Source organism: Glycine soja, chromosome 10 (assembly GCF_004193775.1).
Source record: "Glycine soja cultivar W05 chromosome 10, ASM419377v2, whole genome shotgun sequence".
Classification (NCBI taxonomy): domain Eukaryota; kingdom Viridiplantae; phylum Streptophyta; class Magnoliopsida; order Fabales; family Fabaceae; genus Glycine; species Glycine soja.
The window spans coordinates 1279191-1297663 of NC_041011.1; the positions used below are offsets into that span (position 1 = coordinate 1279191).

Consider the following 18473-nt stretch of genomic DNA (forward strand, 5'->3'; position numbering starts at 1 on the left):
AACATTACACATTTGTCCTAATTATTAATGTCTAACGAGTAGGACCAACCATACTCGAGGAATAGGGATCATCAATGCCCATCAAAATGTTGGACCGATAAAGACTAAAGACATCAGCGATTGCGAATCCTCAGTAAAAATAAATAAATATAGAACATCTTTTATGTTATTTTCAATTTTATATGAAAATTGAGCGTATTTGTACAACAATAATATTATTTGTGACGAACGACTCGGGATAAATAAAAATGCTATAAAACAAATATTAGAAACATATATACTTGCATAGCTGTAAATTTGCCAAATTCACTTTCGTGATAACTAAGTAATAGACTAATAGTATAGTTTGGTTTCAAAACCAGCATGCGGCAGGTAAATTCTGAGTTATTAAGTTGATAAATTGGCTTAGAGAACTTTTGTTAGTCACCAACTTGTGTTGAAATCCACCAGCCAAGTTGCTTCATTTGCTAAGAAGTAGAAAGTAAAAAAATAATGGAAAATCCAATCACTGAAGGCCAGCTAATAGGTACACCTCTATCTAACATCTATAAAAACATGGAATTGGATTTGTCATGATGTCCCCTCAACTATATATATATATATATTGTTCCATCCGTCCCATAACTTCTCAAACCACCAAAGCCTACGGCTACTACATTACATTCTTTTTTTCTTTCCCAAATGGGTTCCATCTTTTCACCCTTAACCAGTATCTTGCTCCTACTCATACTACTTTGGGGTGGCGAGGCACGTGACCCTTTTGCTTGTGACCCTAAGAACACCGCCACAAAAAACTTACCATTTTGCAAGGCTTGGTTGGCAACAGGGGCAAGGGTGAAGGATCTAATTGGAAGGTTAACACTGCAAGAAAAAGTTAACTTGCTAGTGAACAATGCCGCGGCAGTGCCACGGCTTGGTATCAAAGGGTATGAGTGGTGGTCGGAGGCACTACATGGGGTCTCAAATGTGGGCCCCGGAACAAAGTTCGGTGGCCAGTTCCCTGCCGCCACTAGCTTCCCTCAAGTCATCACCACCGCTGCTTCTTTCAATGCTTCTTTGTGGGAAGCAATCGGACGGGTCAGCTTTTTTCTTTTGTTTTTAAAATGTTTGTTAGTTAAGAATTTTTTAAAAATCTATTAATATTTCACTATAATAGTTCATTAATTCACACACCATATTCTAATTTTGAATAAAAATACTATTTTATCGTATAATTTGCATAATTAATAATTCTGTTAAGATGCACATTATCTTAAACTATGCTTGATTGATGTGAAAAAGAAAAGAAAATAAGGGGAAAATTGATCAAATACAAATTTAATTTAGTAAAGAAATTGAAGAAAAGGAAAAAAAAAAAAAAGTAATGTAGATTTCACGCATTTTTTTGTTTCTCACCACTTTAGTGAACAAAACTGAAAAAATAGAGTGATCAGTGAGACTTTTCTTTTATACACTCACATCTTTCATTAATTCATTGCTCTCTCTCTCTCTTTTTTTTTTTTCCGGTAATACAAGTCGACTTGGGTACTTTAGAGTTTAGACTCCAGATAAATATTTGCATTAAGACATTTTAAAATGAATAATATATTTTCTAAAATGACTTTTCTCGCTTTTTTGTGATATAAAATTAGTTATTAAAATTGTATAATCAGGTTTTAAAATCATTTTTTTATATTCGTGAAATATTTAAACCATTAAGTATTTCTGAGACACATTTGAATGTAAATAAGATTTAGTTATTTTTAATTTTAAAGAATTAATATTAAATAGTAACACTAGCAGTATTGTCATTGTTTGTCCAGACATTGATTTAATTCTCTATCTTGACTTTAATTTTATGCTCAACAAGAATCTAACGCAAACCAATGACTCTAAAATGCTCAGAATAGCCTATTGAAAGAGCCTCACTTTCTTTACTTCAATGCTTGAAGTAACACTGGGTTTGGTAAAAAAAAAAAAAAAAAGTAACACTGGATTTGAATGAAATTTCAGAACTGACCAACTGAAAATGACCTATATTAAGAACCGAAAATTATTAATTTTGATATGAAACCAAATATTTTTTTCTAAAAAGATTTGTGTTCGGTATTGATTTTGACCAGAAACTAATTTTAACAACTAAAATTTGTAGTTTTTTTTATAAAAAAAAACTACAAACTTTATTTCATAAGTGAATTGATAGCATTGTTTAAGAGAATATACTTATTAATAGAAAAAATAAGAATGTTTATTCCTTAAGTAATAAAAAACATTTATCATCTCCCTGCGACGTACATAGAAGATCAAATTTTTTTAAAACACTGTTAGATTTTTATACTTTTCTACTTAAATAGTAAATGCATGTTTATGAAAAATGAATTATCATAAATAAATTAAACTAATCATACACCAGGATTTGATGATGCCGTGCAGTGTGCTCCAGGAAAAAAAAAGTTGGTGTTTTCAACCAAATGAATTCCATGATTAGTTCATTTTTTTATTTTTTATTTTTCTGTTAGACTTTGTGATATTGGTTCCCCTCTCGAGTTCCATACCACTGTGACATTGCATGCCAGCTACCATGTCATGTTACCCAAGTTTGTCCCCCTTTTATAGCAACTTGCAAATAAGGGTTAAGTACGAAAACGAGCAAATTTTTAAAAAATTTATAAAAATGGGTAAATCATATTTTTATATACCAAAGCACAATTTCACTTTTTATTTGTTTAAAATATTTTTTCCTTAAAAACTAAAATCATATGTTAAAATAAGATTTCAGTTTTTTTTTCTTTTTCTAATGAAATAATATGCAAAAATAAGATTTCTAAAATAATTTAAAAAATGTTACAATCGAATTTTAACATACGATTTCAACTTTTAATAATAAAAAAATTAAAAAACTAAAATCATATATGCATATCCGATTTCGTAACAATTTTCTGCAAAACAAAATTATGCTTTAAAGCATCATTTTTTATGATAAAATTGTACATCAAAGTCTGATTTATCCATTTTCATAATTTTTTTAAAAAATATCCATTATAGTAAATTTTTTTAAAAAATTATATCATTATGATACAAGAGCCTGCAAATGCAAATCATGCCGTGCCAGTGGCTGAGTTACGAACCCTTTATGCACATGTTGGATACAGTTTCAATATATATTTTTTTTAAAAAAAACGTATTGTTTTTAAGTTAATAAAGTAAAATAGATGTCTAACATAGCAAATAATGTGCAGGTTGCCTCGGACGAAGCACGAGCAATGTACAATGGTGGAACGGCTGGGCTGACATACTGGAGCCCAAACGTGAACATTTTTAGGGACCCACGGTGGGGCCGTGGACAGGAGACTCCCGGTGAGGACCCAATACTAGCCGGTAAATATGCAGCCAGTTACGTAAGAGGGCTACAGGAAACGGACGGTAACCGGTTGAAGGTGGCTGCCTCTTGCAAACACTTTACGGCTTATGACCTTGATAATTGGAACGGTGTGGATCGCTTTCACTTTAATGCACAGGTAACCCTTATTTAATGGTATGTGGAAATTTTGGATTGGGATAATGGGTTATGGGGAATCTTCTTCTTGAGGTGAGGTGCACCACTCATGTAGATATTATGCACTGCTGAGGTAGTTTCCCTAGTTTGGTAGGAGTATACTTTTGTGTAGCCCAAATTGTCCACTTTAGCACTTTTTCTGCTAATCCAAAATGATTTGTAGGATGTGTGGGTCGTTATCTATAATTTCGTGACTTAAGAAACACTCCTACTAATTTCGACTTGTCTATATGCAATTATACAGTGCAATGAATAAAATATTTTTCAACTCGTTTTGTTAATTCAATTCTAGCCGCATCAACTTGTACACAGCATGTCAGAACTTTAAGGTTCGGTATGTAACATTGAAAATCTAACAACCACGCGAGGGTAAAAAGTGCAACAACTCAATGATAGCTTTTATTAAAAAATTTAAATGCTAGTTTAAATTGTAGTATTTTGCACAAAATTCTTTAGGATGGATCATGTTGTCGGGCCATGGATGCATTTTGTAGTTTTCTCGATCACTTTCAGCAACCCTTATCCAAGCAAGGATGACAAAAAGACCGCACAATATAGTAATATTATTTTTCGTAGCAACTTACTTTTGAAGTTTATGGGCAGGTTAGCAAGCAGGACATTGAGGACACGTTCAATGTTCCATTCAGAATGTGCGTGAAGGAAGGCAAAGTGGCAAGTGTGATGTGTTCTTACAATCAGGTTAACGGTGTTCCTACCTGTGCGGACCCCATCCTCCTAAAGAGAACAGTTCGTGGCCAATGGGGTCTCAATGGGTAAGCTTATAAACAATACCAAAGGCTAATAAGTAATAATTGGGTGGTCCTCACATTCTGTCAAAGAATTATCCCAAACTATATCTTTATTATTTGCTTTCCTGTGTGATTTAGGTACATTGTATCAGATTGTGACTCTGTTGGGGTGTTTTACAATAGCCAACATTACACATCTACTCCAGAAGAAGCTGCTGCTGATGCCATTAAAGCAGGCTAGTTACTAAATCCAATTAATTTAGTTCTGTTCATTTCTTAGTCTTTCACATATTATTGTAATCAAGAAAAAAGATATGGGTTCGAATAAGGGCTTAGCATTTGATCATGTTACAGGTTTGGATTTGGATTGTGGGCCTTTTCTAGGACAACATACGCAAAATGCTGTGAAGAAAGGCCTCATAAGCGAAACTGATGTGAATGGGGCTTTATTGAACACATTAACAGTCCAAATGAGGTTAGGGATGTATGATGGTGAGCCATCAAGTCATCCATATGGCAAACTTGGTCCAAGAGATGTGTGCACCCCAAGTCACCAAGAGCTTGCCCTTGAAGCCGCAAGACAAGGGATTGTGCTTCTTAAAAACAAAGGTCCTTCTTTGCCTCTCTCCACTAGGCGTCACCCCACGGTGGCTGTTATTGGGCCCAATTCTAATGTCACTGTCACAATGATTGGCAACTATGCTGGTAGGCCTCCTTTTTTATTCCCTTAAAATATTGAAATTTAGATCTAAGCCCATCACCTCCAACTATTTCTTCCCTTGTTTTTTAGGTATTGCTTGTGGATATACAAGCCCCTTAGAAGGAATAGGAAGATACACCAAGACTATTCACGAGCTGGGCTGTGCAAATGTGGCTTGCACTAATGACAAGCAATTCGGGAGAGCTATAAATGTAGCCCAACAAGCAGATGCAACTGTGCTAGTGATGGGCCTGGACCAGTCCATTGAGGCTGAAACTGTGGACCGGGCTGGCCTGCTTCTTCCTGGGCGTCAACAAGACCTTGTGTCGAAAGTAGCAGCTGCCTCCAAGGGCCCAACAATTTTGGTCATAATGTCTGGTGGGCCTGTGGATATAACATTTGCAAAGAATAACCCTAGAATCCAAGCTATCTTGTGGGCCGGTTATCCCGGACAAGCTGGTGGTGCCGCTATAGCAGATATCTTGTTTGGAACATCTAACCCTGGTTTGTCTTCTTTTGGTTTAAAACTTGCTGCACTTCCAAAAATTGTTTATGGCACCCCATTGCATTCTACAAAGCCTAATCTGAAATGTAATGGGTTCCGGAAGCAATTTTTGGAGGTGTGAGAAACAACACTCTTTCTCATATAGCCCATTGTAGGCCCAAACAAATTATATTTAAACACATACTTACATCAAAACATTATGTTATGTTTTAATTTCAGGAGGCAAGTTGCCTATGACATGGTACCCACAAGGGTACATTAAAAACTTGCCAATGACAAATATGGCAATGAGAGCAAGCCGAAGCAAAGGGTACCCTGGAAGAACCTACCGATTTTACAATGGCCCAGTGGTGTATCCATTTGGTTACGGATTGTCTTACACACACTTTGTTCATACATTAGCTAGCGCACCCAAATTGGTCTCAATTCCAGTGGATGGGCACCGCCACGGCAACAGCTCCAGCATCGCCAACAAGGCAATTAAAGTGACACATGCACGATGTGGCAAGCTTTCCATTAGCCTTCAAGTGGATGTTAAAAATGTTGGTTCCAAAGATGGCACTCACACTTTGTTAGTGTTCTCCGCACCACCTGCGGGTAATGGCCATTGGGCTCCACACAAGCAACTAGTGGCATTTCAGAAACTTCATATTCCTTCCAAGGCCCAACAACGAGTGAATGTCAACATTCATGTTTGTAAGCTATTGAGCGTGGTTGACCGGTCTGGTACTAGGAGAGTTCCAATGGGTTTGCACAGTCTTCACATTGGTGATGTTAAACACTACGTCTCTCTTCAGGCAGAAACACTTGGAATTATCAAGTCCTGAATTTTTGGGACATCACCCACCAATCATATTCATGGCATTTGATTCCTTGCCTTTTTTTCCCCCCCAGCAAAATATACATATATAGTACCTGCTAAATAACCTCAACCTCTACGTAAGTGTATGATACATAGATAGATTAAATGTATGCTTATTGCCAGGGACATTTGAAGTTTGACCTCTAAACTTCCTACATGGTGCCTTGGTTCTAAGGAACCGTTGATTCAAGCCCAATTGTTGATTTGTCATGACTCCCAAGACAGGACATGTTAGATTGATTCCTCAAACACAGCCAATAAAGTAATAGGATTGGTTGTCATTTTTGGAGAAGAGATTAGGGAAATTTATTGTTCTCTCTCCGATTCATTTCTACTTTGTTTGCCATTCTTTTTGCTTGTACTTTTATTAATACGAGACATTAGTGTAATTGTAAGATTGGTAATAAGAATGAGCTTTTTCACCATGATGTGCAGAGCTTACACCCAGTGCCCAGCTTCCATTGTTAGTCATTTTCACCATAATGAATTCAATAAAAATATAAGTCTCTTGTTACGAATGGAATGCAAGAGATGAGCAAAAAAAAAAAAAAAAAGCGAATGGAATGTTAGTCAAGAAAAGCCATAACAAATCGTATTTGTTAATTATCATTGTACCTAAGTACTTGGCAAAGTATAATTTGTACTGCTTTTGATGACAAATTCAACATGGCCACTTGCTACGATTGGAATGCAAGAAAGCAGAAAAACATATTGTTGAGGGGGAAAAATATTCTCAGCTAAATGTTTAAATCATAAAAAATGAGATAGATAGAGTAAGACATTAGGGAAATTACATATATGAATTATTTAATACTACTAGCTTACTACTTCCCAAATGGGGAAAGAATAATCAGAATGCAACTTGGCTTCGTACAAGGTGAGCCTCCCATCATTGAGATTTTAGAGATGGAGAACTACTATTAAGGCAATCATGTGGCATCTAAACCAATAATGATTCAAATTGATGATAGAAGCAGGCATGTGTGGGCCAAATAAAAACTCAGTCGAAAAAATAATACAATAAAAATAAAGTAAAAAAAAAGGCGCTGATAATGAAATTGGCCTTGATGTTGACATATAGGTAATATAAGAAGCCAACAGAACAGAGTAAAGCATTTAATTCAAGTTCCCATGTTCCGAAAATATGGACTCACAAATTCCACGCTTTGATTTGTATTATTCAGCTGGAATGAAGGACTTCTACTATTCAAGATTGCTTCCGTCTATTATAATATTGCAACGCAATAAAAAAGGGGGGGGGGGGGAATTTAAGTGGAAAAAAATCATATCAGTATATAGTCACGTCACAGGTTCAAAATATATTGTAGATTTGTAGCTGATAGAAAAACTTTGCTCGTTTTGGTTACTTTTACCAGCACAAGTATTACAATAAATTGATATAGGCATATATTATTAATAAGCAACACCGTTTTTTTAATGTTTTGTGAAACTTTTCTTATCTTACCAAGTTGCAAGAGCATGAATATAGTTGGTCAGCCAGCACAGTGTTACCTAAACATATACATTATTTTCAGTATAAAAAAAAACGAATGCTTGACTTTGAATTCAAGTTTCTACATTAACAATTATACTTCAAGCTTCATCAAACAATTGGTAAGCACTGAGCAGAAGTGATGGCTTCAAGAGGGGTTTGGGTTTGGTGGAATATATTTCTCCCAGTAGATAAAAGGTAGTATAAACAAAGAATAGAACAAGCATAGTACTAGCTTCTTGTGAAGAGCTTTCTTTTTCCATCCCTGACTAGTCATTATTCAAAGGACAGACTTTAGGAAAGGGTGACTTATAACATATTATGAGAGGCTCAAAACAATCAAGAGAAAAAAAAAGGGTACACCACCCGAGGCATTACATATTTTCATTTCTACTTTTCCACTTCTATCTCTTAAAAATGTTTCCAATTATTGGGGAAACCTCTATGCTCTTCCCTCATGTTAAGTACGAACCCCTGGAAGAGGTAAGGCTGATAACATATTTTTGGTACTTCCTTTGGGTGTTGAATTAAGTGGTCCTACTTAAAAGGATTTTACCTTTTGTACAACTAATTAAAAGCTAAAACACATAAGATTGCGAAAGATGACTCTACAGAGCCCCACATGGCTGGTTAAATTTATGTTGAACTTATTGGGAAGAGTTTGTTTGCTGAATCACTGATGATGAAGACGAGGTCTAAGAATTGTCAAATGTCAACTGCTCGAAAAATGAGTTGAATCGGCCCACTCGCCCGGCCTGCCATCAACCATATTGAATTTTGACTTTTGTTCATGTGGCCCTTTCAACACAAAATCTGATAGCATCCACACCATGTGAAAATTTGGATCCATACAATTGGGAATGATTCCCTCCATTCACACATTCATAAATTAGAATCGTTAGATAAAAGATCATACGTTTCATATTTTTAATATGGTATGTTTGGATTTCTGATGGAAGTGTTCCAAAAATATGTTTTAGATTAAAATTTTGCTAGCTTTAGAAAACTTAGACTTGAGATAGTTTTACAAACTTAGTTTATAAATTTAAGTTTGTACTACATAAATTTATAAATTTTAATCCAAACATCAACTACATATTTTAAATTAAATTTATCAAAATAAAATTTGAATCGCTGAATCTTCATCCCCTGACTCTTCTTAGTGGAATGTGTGAATGCGAGAATTCCTAACGGTGGAATCTGATCCCATATTGTATACTCATTTCTGCACAAGTATGGTGTTATTTTGTATTTGTAGTAATTTCCAATTAATGTTCTGGCGAGTGGTTAGCTTTAATTTTCAGTGTGGTTTGAGAGCACCTTTCAGATATTAGCTTGCCAGCTTCTCATTTTTTTTTTGTTACTTTTTTTGAAACCTTTATTACATCTGTGCCACTTTGATTGATGATTGGAAGGGAAACCAATACTATAATCCTCATGTGTCAAAGACCTTAGCATGATATGATAGAAGAATCCTTCTCTAGGGGACACTTGTCAATTTTTGTAGCCTGATCGATCTAAGTCTTCTAATTCAACCGTTTATTATGATTCATCATGGTTTTGAAACAAATAGTTTTATGTACATATATTTACTCCTTCATAATGGTTTGCGACTTAATAGCCTGATCAAGTTTAATATAATGTTTAGCTGACAGATTTTTTTTTATATACAATTAGCTGACAGATTCAGAGAATTAATAGACACACCTACACACATCTAATGCATAATGCTTATATTTAAAAAGACTAAATGATTAGCTAGAGATATATAAATCATTTACAAAAATAACCAACATAAAGTTAAATAAAAAAGAGAAACTGGAGCATAATGTGTATCTGAAATTCAAATTTGAATTTTGAGAGTAAGATGCATTATTGGCAAAGTTTTTTAGATAAACAGCAGAGTGAGCAAATCACACCCTCATTAAGCTGGCCTTGTTGGCCATAACATAAAAATCAATTGAAACTACACATGCATAGCAATATGTATATGTTAGTGTATTATTATTACTGTTGGCTCGCAAAGCGAAAGCTACACATGGGTCAGCATCTCCACGTGAAATTCCATCAACAAGACACGTGCTTCCCACAGAGGTTCCCTGAGCTTTTGCAGAGAAGCCTTTGGAAAGATAACCACATTGGATAACTCATCTGGCGAATACAAGGCAAATCAAATACTAATGAATTAAGGATTTTTTTAAAGCTTTGTCACAAATAAAAATAAATATTTAATATATTCATTTTTTAATATAAAAAACATGTTATTATTTTTATAATTAATTCCTTAACAACTACAGTGATACATTTCTCTTGAGTTCAAACAAAAAATAAAGATGCATTTTGATTACAAAAAATAGATTAGAGAATATTGAAGTCATTAGTTTATTTTGCCGTCAAAGGAATGATGGAAAATGGTAGTGCTAAAATCGATTTAAGCATTGAATGGTTAATGCATTTTTGTGAGTGCTTACATTTTAAAAAGAACAAACTTTTCAAATAATAAAAATGATTATGTATTGCTGTTCCACGGGAAATAAGAGCATAGGCACACGGGCCTTATGCAAATGAAGTAGAGGAAAAACCTTATCCAAGAATGGTAGTTTAAGAGAATCTTAAGTGATGTGCGTCACACTCTGCCTCCTTATATACAAACATGTCTTTTTTGAGAATGGAAAGCCTTTCCTATAAATTCTGAATTTTTAATCTCCAACTTATTTGTTTAATCAATATTTTAATTTGCAATTACTAAGATTGCCAACTGAGGCTGCAATCCCTTTAATGATTATATTTATACCTAAAGGATCTTATTGTATAAGGATATAACCGATAAATGGCCACCCTGTACAAAGTTGGAACTTTATGGGAATCCTAAGTTTTCCTGATTTTGTTTAATATTTAAAATAAAATGCCTATGTGTAGCCGTAGGACTTAACAACCTAAATTCTAAAAGTAGGTCCCGCAAACTACTAAGAATATGGATCAATCACAAATGATTATTTTAATTTAATAAGAGGTTTTAATTTTTTTTATTGAAAGAGAGGTTTTAAATTTAAGTATTGAACATGTAATACGTTAAATGCTATAATAAAAACGGATACCTATAGTAATTTTTTAAAAAGAAATACCTGTGGTATATTTTTTTTTTAAAAGATTGTATCTGTAAAAAATACTCATGATTTCGTACCAAAAATATTCGGTTTTAGAATATTAATTGGATTTCAGTTATTGGGCCATTCTTCTGGTGTATCTATGCAATAATTAAGTAGTTCTGTGTTTTTTCTCTCTAATTAGCAAGAAAAAAGTATTGTAAGAATTACACATAAATTAAATATGTCCTCCTTGCACCAATAATGAGTGTTCTTAAAAATCATAATGAAATGTAGTTTGGTATATAATTCAACCATATTAGCATACCCATCAATCACATAAATGGTTCCCCTTAACATAAATACTCTATACAAGTACAACCCGTGTGTGTGTGTAAAGAAAATATTAATCATCTGTCATATAATTTCGCTTCTTAGCTAGGTAAGTGATATATATTTAATTACCAAGTAATTCAATTATAGGAATTAGAATAAAAATAGGCGTAAATAACTAATTAAGAGGCATACAACAACCTATATAAGAATCTAAATTTCCATGTTACTTGTTTGTTGGAACTAGGATGACAGTGAGGTGGTGTGGGTATATGAATAGTAACCATTTGTCACCTTTGTTAGATAAAAAAATGTTTCATACTTGTACAGTTGTTTGTTAAGCGAGTATTTATAAATTTTATAAATACTACAACAGGTTTTATATGCAAGTATTGTGACTACAAGTTGTTTTGTTATCTTATAACTTATTTTTAAAGAATTTTTTTTTAAAAAAATTTAAATATTAATTAATTTTTAAAAATTAACCTGAGGTGTTATAGACAGTTATAGGATTGAAGTTTGTGGTTCACATTTTCTTTTCTTTCAATTGAATAATGAAATCACAGTGTAAGAAAATTTTTCTCCTTTAAATGTAACATTTTCTCTCTTCGTTGTGGACTTTCTTTTTAGCGATGTTGTGATTATCTACGTTGTTGTCATATTTGTACTGACATAAATTCGATTCCCTCTTATTGACATAGTGGGGCATTGGTAGCATACTTTTCTGCATTTAAGTCAACAACACTTATTATAAGCATATGATATCCATATTGGCAAACAAACAAGGGGCGAGGGGATCAGAAAGAAAGAGGAATCGAAAACTAATTGGTAGGTATTCAGACATGCAGTTGCATCAGAAGGACCATCAACCTTACCTGTTGAATTGTGGATAAAAAAAACAATAATTGGCAATAATAGGAGGAGAATGAAAACGAAACAAGGGTAGATCCAAAAGTAAAGGAAAGAAAAACGAACCAATAATGGCTGAACCAATCAAACAGTACCCTAGAAGGAACATTAGACCCTGCCATGGGGTACAGGATGAGGCCATCTTGTAAAACTTGTCATTTCATTAACAATAAGAAGTTGAGACACAACATGTGTGTCATAGCAGAAGCATAACTAAACTTAAATGGGTATTTGATATTAGCTTAATGTCTTGAATTATAATTATTTTAAAAATTAATAAATTTATTATACATATAATGAATTATGATTAGATAATTGTGTAAGACTTTTTGTGCATAATATTTTTTTCTCATTTGATATAGTTAGCTAGTTTTGTAAATTTAAATTGATACTCCAAATAAATTCTAGCTAGGACCCCATTGTGACACAAACAAACAAATATTTCTTAACAGACCTATTCAAAAAGTTACAAATATCCACTCTAGCTCGTCTTGGGGGAAAAGATTTAACAGGAAGTGGGGAAGATCGATCACATTTTAACTTAGGAATAGTAGCTGTTGGTAGTGGATAAAGTAGTGAAGAACTTTAAAACGGAAAGATCCAAAACAAAAACTCAATGAAAAAAAATTGAATTTTGGGATGTGGGACAAGCACAAACATTACATAAAATAAATGGACCTAAACTCGCCCATGCCTTAGTTTCCACCATTGATGATCTCTACCAATAAAACGGAACATCGATCTCATCACAATGATGGACCCCAATTCCTTACAACCTGGATCCCCTTAGCTGTTCTAGCACAGCAGAGTAACAACTACATGTGTGGAAGATAACAAACTATGTAGACCCCGTTTGTGTCCTTGCCTTGGGCATCTCATTAATGGTCCCAAACCTGTGGGAACAACACCAATACAAATGCTGCTTACATCTCTAGATTCATGTCTAATCTAATCTAATTTCTCTAGTAAAGTTTATGTGCATTGCATGTGTATTTTAATCGCTAAAAATAACTTGTTTGGAAAAACCCTCTTTTACTTCGAATAAATTTTTATTTATAAGAGATTCTTTTTTTTTTTTTAATGGAGTTTATAAAAGATTCTCAAAAAGTACCAGCTGCAACTGCTCTGATGAGAAACTGCACTTCTTGTACGTCTACATTATTTTTCATTCCCCGTTTTCGATTTTTATTGCAGGGTAATTTTTTTCTCTTGTCCCGTTTCCTAGTAATTAATTTTACCTAAAAATTATATACACAAACACATATTAAAAAAATTTAAAACAAAATAATATATTACATCATATATAAAAACTAAAACATCATTAAGAAACATTTAAAAATTTATTATACCAAAATCTGGTAAGGAATATAATTTTAGTTGCTATTTCCAAATCTTTGCTTGTAGCCTAATAGTCACTTTGAAGTTCCTAAATGATAAGAAAAAATTGCCATTCTTACTAATAATTTATATTAAAAAGTATTTATTTTTAAAAAGCTAATCTAAATATGATAATACATTTATATTATTTATTCAATGATGTTACAAGCGTTAAATATAATTAACAAAAACATGTTCTTTGTTTCTTAAGTGAATTGTACTAGCTCACTTTTTTAGGTGGATAAACCTTTTTCCTTTTATTTAATAACATTTCTCTAACTAAAATATAATAGCATGTTGCAATAATCTCTTTTTTCGAATGAATTTTGTGAAAAGTGTAAAAGGATATTTTCGTTTTTTTATAGGGGATACTTTTGCTTTATTAAATATGATTAGGGTTATTTTACCTTTAATTTTAATCTTATATATTTAATTGAGCGATCCAACTTAACTCACTATCTGTCTGGATACACTTTGAATGTATACTTAAGAAATAAAAAAATGAAAAAAAAAAATAACACAAAGTTTGAATCAAACCCAGTTATGTTAGCGTTTTTCAAAGCCGCCAATCAAAATGTGCTAATATTCCTGAATTCCTTGTTAACTCATCTTTTGAGGGTCATCATTAGCAAGAAAGAAAGATAGATACTTTGTTAATGAAAGATGTCAACATCAACTTATTCTTATAATTTCCTTACGCAACCATGTCATCATAATATAGTGACATATGAAGTATGATACGAAAATCAGAAATAATGACTCTTTCAAATATTTTCATCAATCTTATTTTTATAATGCAATGAAAACTACAAAAGAAATTAAATCAAACAATATTGTTGAAGTTGAAATATGGCACAACTCAATCCTGTGTTTGTTTGTTGTTACATTGCAGAGAAAGCGTAACTAGGTCGTTATTTGAGTTTGAATTTTTGCTTTACTTTTCAATATAATAAGTTTTAGTAATGAGCAACACACCTAATTACATAATCGAATATTTGTACACAGTATTGATTTTTAGCTTCTTTTTTTTTTAACTGCGTGAAAACATTGTAATGCATTGATTAGCTAAACATTACAATACAGTGTATATTACATTTCTAAAACATTACATATGTCATATAAAGTATTATAAGAGCTATTTACAACCCATTACTCAAGTACTCAATAATTAAATTGAATATCAGTTTTAGATGAAATGATTCTCTCTTTTTTGTTTGTTAGCATTAATAGTGATTTATAATACTACTGTCTATTAGTGAATTTAGTTTTTTTTTTTTCTTGTTGACAATTAGAATAATTTTGCTGGAAAGAAACTCTGCATCATGAAGAGAAAGAAAAGTAAAACAAAACGTTTTTTAATTTATGGAACTGTTCCTGGGTTTATATGCAAGGGTCAAATCATTGATCATGTTATCATAGAAAATATGCACTGTACCATCCACAAAATGCAACAATAATAACGTCTTAAAAATAAATGCTATAATTAAAAAAGGGGAAAAACAATAATAACACTGGACCGAAATAAAACAATGAAACAGAAAAACTGAGGGTAGAGTCCAAAAGCTAAGGCTTATCCGGATATATAGTGGAATGGAGAAGGGTACTTGGGCTGTGGGACCCAAATCCAGGAATGCCACGTGGAGACAGGCTAGCATTAAAGGGTGACGTGGCAAACGGGGGTACTAGGGAGATGGCCCGAAATCGCGAACTGTGCCATTTTATAATGGGATATTTGTGAGACAAGGTATTGGAATACAACAAGTTACTGTTAGAGAGAGCCCTTTCAGACAAACCCATTCACGTGCATTCATTAATCAATGTGGGTGAAATAAAAAGCAACCCACAGCAAAGTAGCAAACCCTAAAAAAAAAAGCAGGATTCATGTGGCTTATAAGAGAAGCCTCTCTTTCCATTGCCCATAAATATGCTCATCATTATCACAAACTCCTCCTTGCTCCTTCTTCTATCACCAATTTACCCTTATCTATTTTTTGAGGAACCTTAATAACACATTCATTCTAATACAATATCTAGTATTGATTAAAATATATTAAAATTTATAAAATTGAAAGATATTTATTAAATAAGATGTGAAACTAATAAAAATATTATGATTTTAATATATTTTAATCTATAAAAATATGATAAAAAAATATATTCTTAACATTTTTCGTATTATTTTGCTCCATATCCATCCCTCTTCATCCTGTTAAAAATAAAAACAGTGTTTTATGTTAAAATCACAAACAATTATCTGAAATTATTTACAATTGTTAGTTTATATTTGAATTGATTACTATTAAGGATGGAATGAAAAACAAACAATTAATTAAAAAATATTAAATTCTAACCGTAATTTCTAAGAAAAAAAATATCACAGAAAAAATTATTTGTTAAAGTTATAATATTTTTTGGTAAAATAGAAGTTGTAAAATTAAATTATAATCTAAATCATTATATAATTTACATAATAATATTAATGATTTTTTCTATTAATCAGAATATAATTTGAAAAAATAATCTGATCCAAATACATTCTTAATATTACAACTAGTTTATCAGAGGTGTTTTATTTGAGTGAAATAGAGAATAAACATATAATAGGAAAATAAGAAACAAAAGTTAATCGATTATCTAGATCAATTATTTTTTCGCCATATTCATTTTTAAAAGTCTAAAGTCATCATAAAAATGCTGAAAATCACTAGAAAATACCCTTAATCAGCCAACTTCTAGCGATTTTCTGAAACTTCATGATCACTCTCTGCTTTAGTGCTTTATACTACGTGGGATGTGAAAATTTGCAAGCTAGTGTTCGTTTCGTTAATTAATCTCACAAATCACATGTGGATATACTATTTCTCAATTTTTCTCTTGTATTATCAAGCAATATAGAGTAAATTGAATTAATGATGAGTGTTAAGGCCAGATAGATAAAAAGGAAGAATCAATGATTAAAGATGATTGATCAACGATCGGATATAAGTACAAGTTAGCATGTCAACGTATGTAAGGGTAAAATCGTACTTTCAATGTTATCATAAGTAATCGGTTTTGCTTCCCTTTGCATATTGTTTAGGGAAATTTGCTTGATTCATCGTTTCTCATTGGTTATTCCAATGAGTTGATGGCTTGTCAGTTATATATATTCAATCATAATCTTTCACTTGCCCACTAATCAGGTCACAAACTAAATATTTTTTCTATATTCTATTTTAAAAAATGCAGGTAATAAAATTAGGGTCATAAACTTACACTAAGTTGCAATATTGTTAATGTCAGAAAAAATATAAATTTGTAATGTGTTGCTAGCTACCATGTTAAAAAATAAAAGTTTATACAAAAATTAAAGTTATCAATATTTCTCTAGGACATTTTTTCTAGGATGTTAGTTATAATTTTTCGCTGCCCATTAAATCAAGTCACAAACTAAACACTTTTACTATATTTTATTTGAAAAAAAGAAAAAATTGCAAGTAATAAAAATAGTTTTAAAACTCGAACATGTCTAACTGGTATGACTAGTTGGGTCGAGTTGAGTCTTATGTTTGATCGGGTGTGCTTTCAACCCAAAGCAACCCAGTCAAGTTTGCGGTCAAATCGGTGACATGTCGACCCAGATCGAGTCTCTTATCTTTTTTTTACACCATGCAACTCGAAACGACATTGTTTCAATTTCAAGCCATTTTAGAGACTCTCTCCTAAGTCTCCTTCCTTCCTCTTGTAGTCTCGCTCTCATAGCACCTTTATCTCTCTCTCGGTCTCTCCAAGTCCAACGAGTTTGCGCCACCGCTGCGTTGTTGTGCTACGCCGCCGAGGTCTCCCTCACAACCTCACCTTCTACCTCTACCTCAGCAAGTCTTCCCTATCGCTACTGCTGCATTGTCGTGCCACATGTCCACACAAACGTCGGGTCTTCCTTGCACGATGTCGTTAAGTTGCCCTCACCCTCACCGTTAACTTGTTTGTAAGTGTACCAATTCGCACAAGTAGTATTTAAAACGGTAAGACCGAGTATCGTATCCACAGGGAATTTGTTTCACTTAGATGTTGTATATTCAGTATGTAAACACTTTTAACTTTGGAAATGAAATAAAAGGTTCATCAATGGTTTGATTTTCTGTAATTAACTATGTTACTTAAACAAATGACGAAATAAACACAAGGTTGTAAAATGTGATAAATATCAAGGTAAAAGCGTCGGGGAGTCTTGTACCAAACTTTCTCTTGCTATATTAAAAGGTTTTTCTCTATTTAACATTATTATAATGCTCTTGCACCACCTATTTACTCAAACCATGATTCCTCATAAAAATGAGCCTAACTCTCTCAGTTTTTGTTCTTGATTCCTCAACAAACTCGTTCTACGGGAGTTATAGTGCACACACAATGCAAAATATACTAGATTACTAAATTCTATTCATAGATATACATGCCTCTACCTGCTCTACCAAGTTCTAAGGATTCCAAGTATTTTCCAACACTCAAAAACCTAACTAAACATACAAATGGATGATCAAGCAACAAGCATGTAAAATAAACATAGATAGAAGCAAAGAACACCATAAAATAACATTAAACAAATAGTTAGAAGTTTACATTAAGAGTGATCAGTAGAATAACTCCCCAACAATGAAGTTCCTAGCCCTCCATTAACAAGGAGGACTTAATACAAAGAGGAAAATAGTGTTTGAATGAAAGGAAATGGTAAAGGATGAAGAAAATGTCTTCTCTCCAGCCTAAGTGTCTTCTTCCTTCTGTTTCATGTAGTAGAAGCTTCGTCCCTTTCATTTTCCACTAACTTAGTGTTTTAAAGGCTCTTGGACTTCTCAACATACGAAGGCGCGCTCAACGAGCATGTCTCACTAAACGAGAGTAAGTGAATTTCCACTAAGTGAGCCTGGGTGCGCTAAGCATGAGTAGAG

The 18473-nt window shown here is 32.9% G+C and overlaps 1 protein-coding gene across 1 annotated transcript; it reads left to right on the plus strand.

Moving 5' to 3' along the window:
- Positions 1–609: 609 nt before the first annotated feature.
- Positions 610–6779, plus strand: LOC114369364 (probable beta-D-xylosidase 2). The gene is made up of 7 exons (XM_028326583.1): positions 610–1077; positions 3219–3497; positions 4139–4308; positions 4423–4520; positions 4639–4989; positions 5075–5488; positions 5709–6779. The coding sequence occupies exons 1-7, from the start codon at positions 682–684 to the stop codon at positions 6314–6316; spliced, it is 2316 nt and encodes a 771-aa protein (XP_028182384.1). The 5' UTR covers positions 610–681; the 3' UTR covers positions 6317–6779.
- Positions 6780–18473: the final 11694 nt, after the last annotated feature.

Coding starts and splice junctions, on each gene's coding strand:
- LOC114369364 (XM_028326583.1), top strand. CDS start 682: ATGGGTTCCATCTTTTCACCCTTAACCAGTATCTTGCTCCTACTCATA. Junction 3,498..4,138: donor GCTTTCACTTTAATGCACAG/GTAACCCTTATT, acceptor GTTTATGGGCAG/GTTAGCAAGCAGGACATTGA. Junction 4,990..5,074: donor AATGATTGGCAACTATGCTG/GTAGGCCTCCTT, acceptor CTTGTTTTTTAG/GTATTGCTTGTGGATATACA.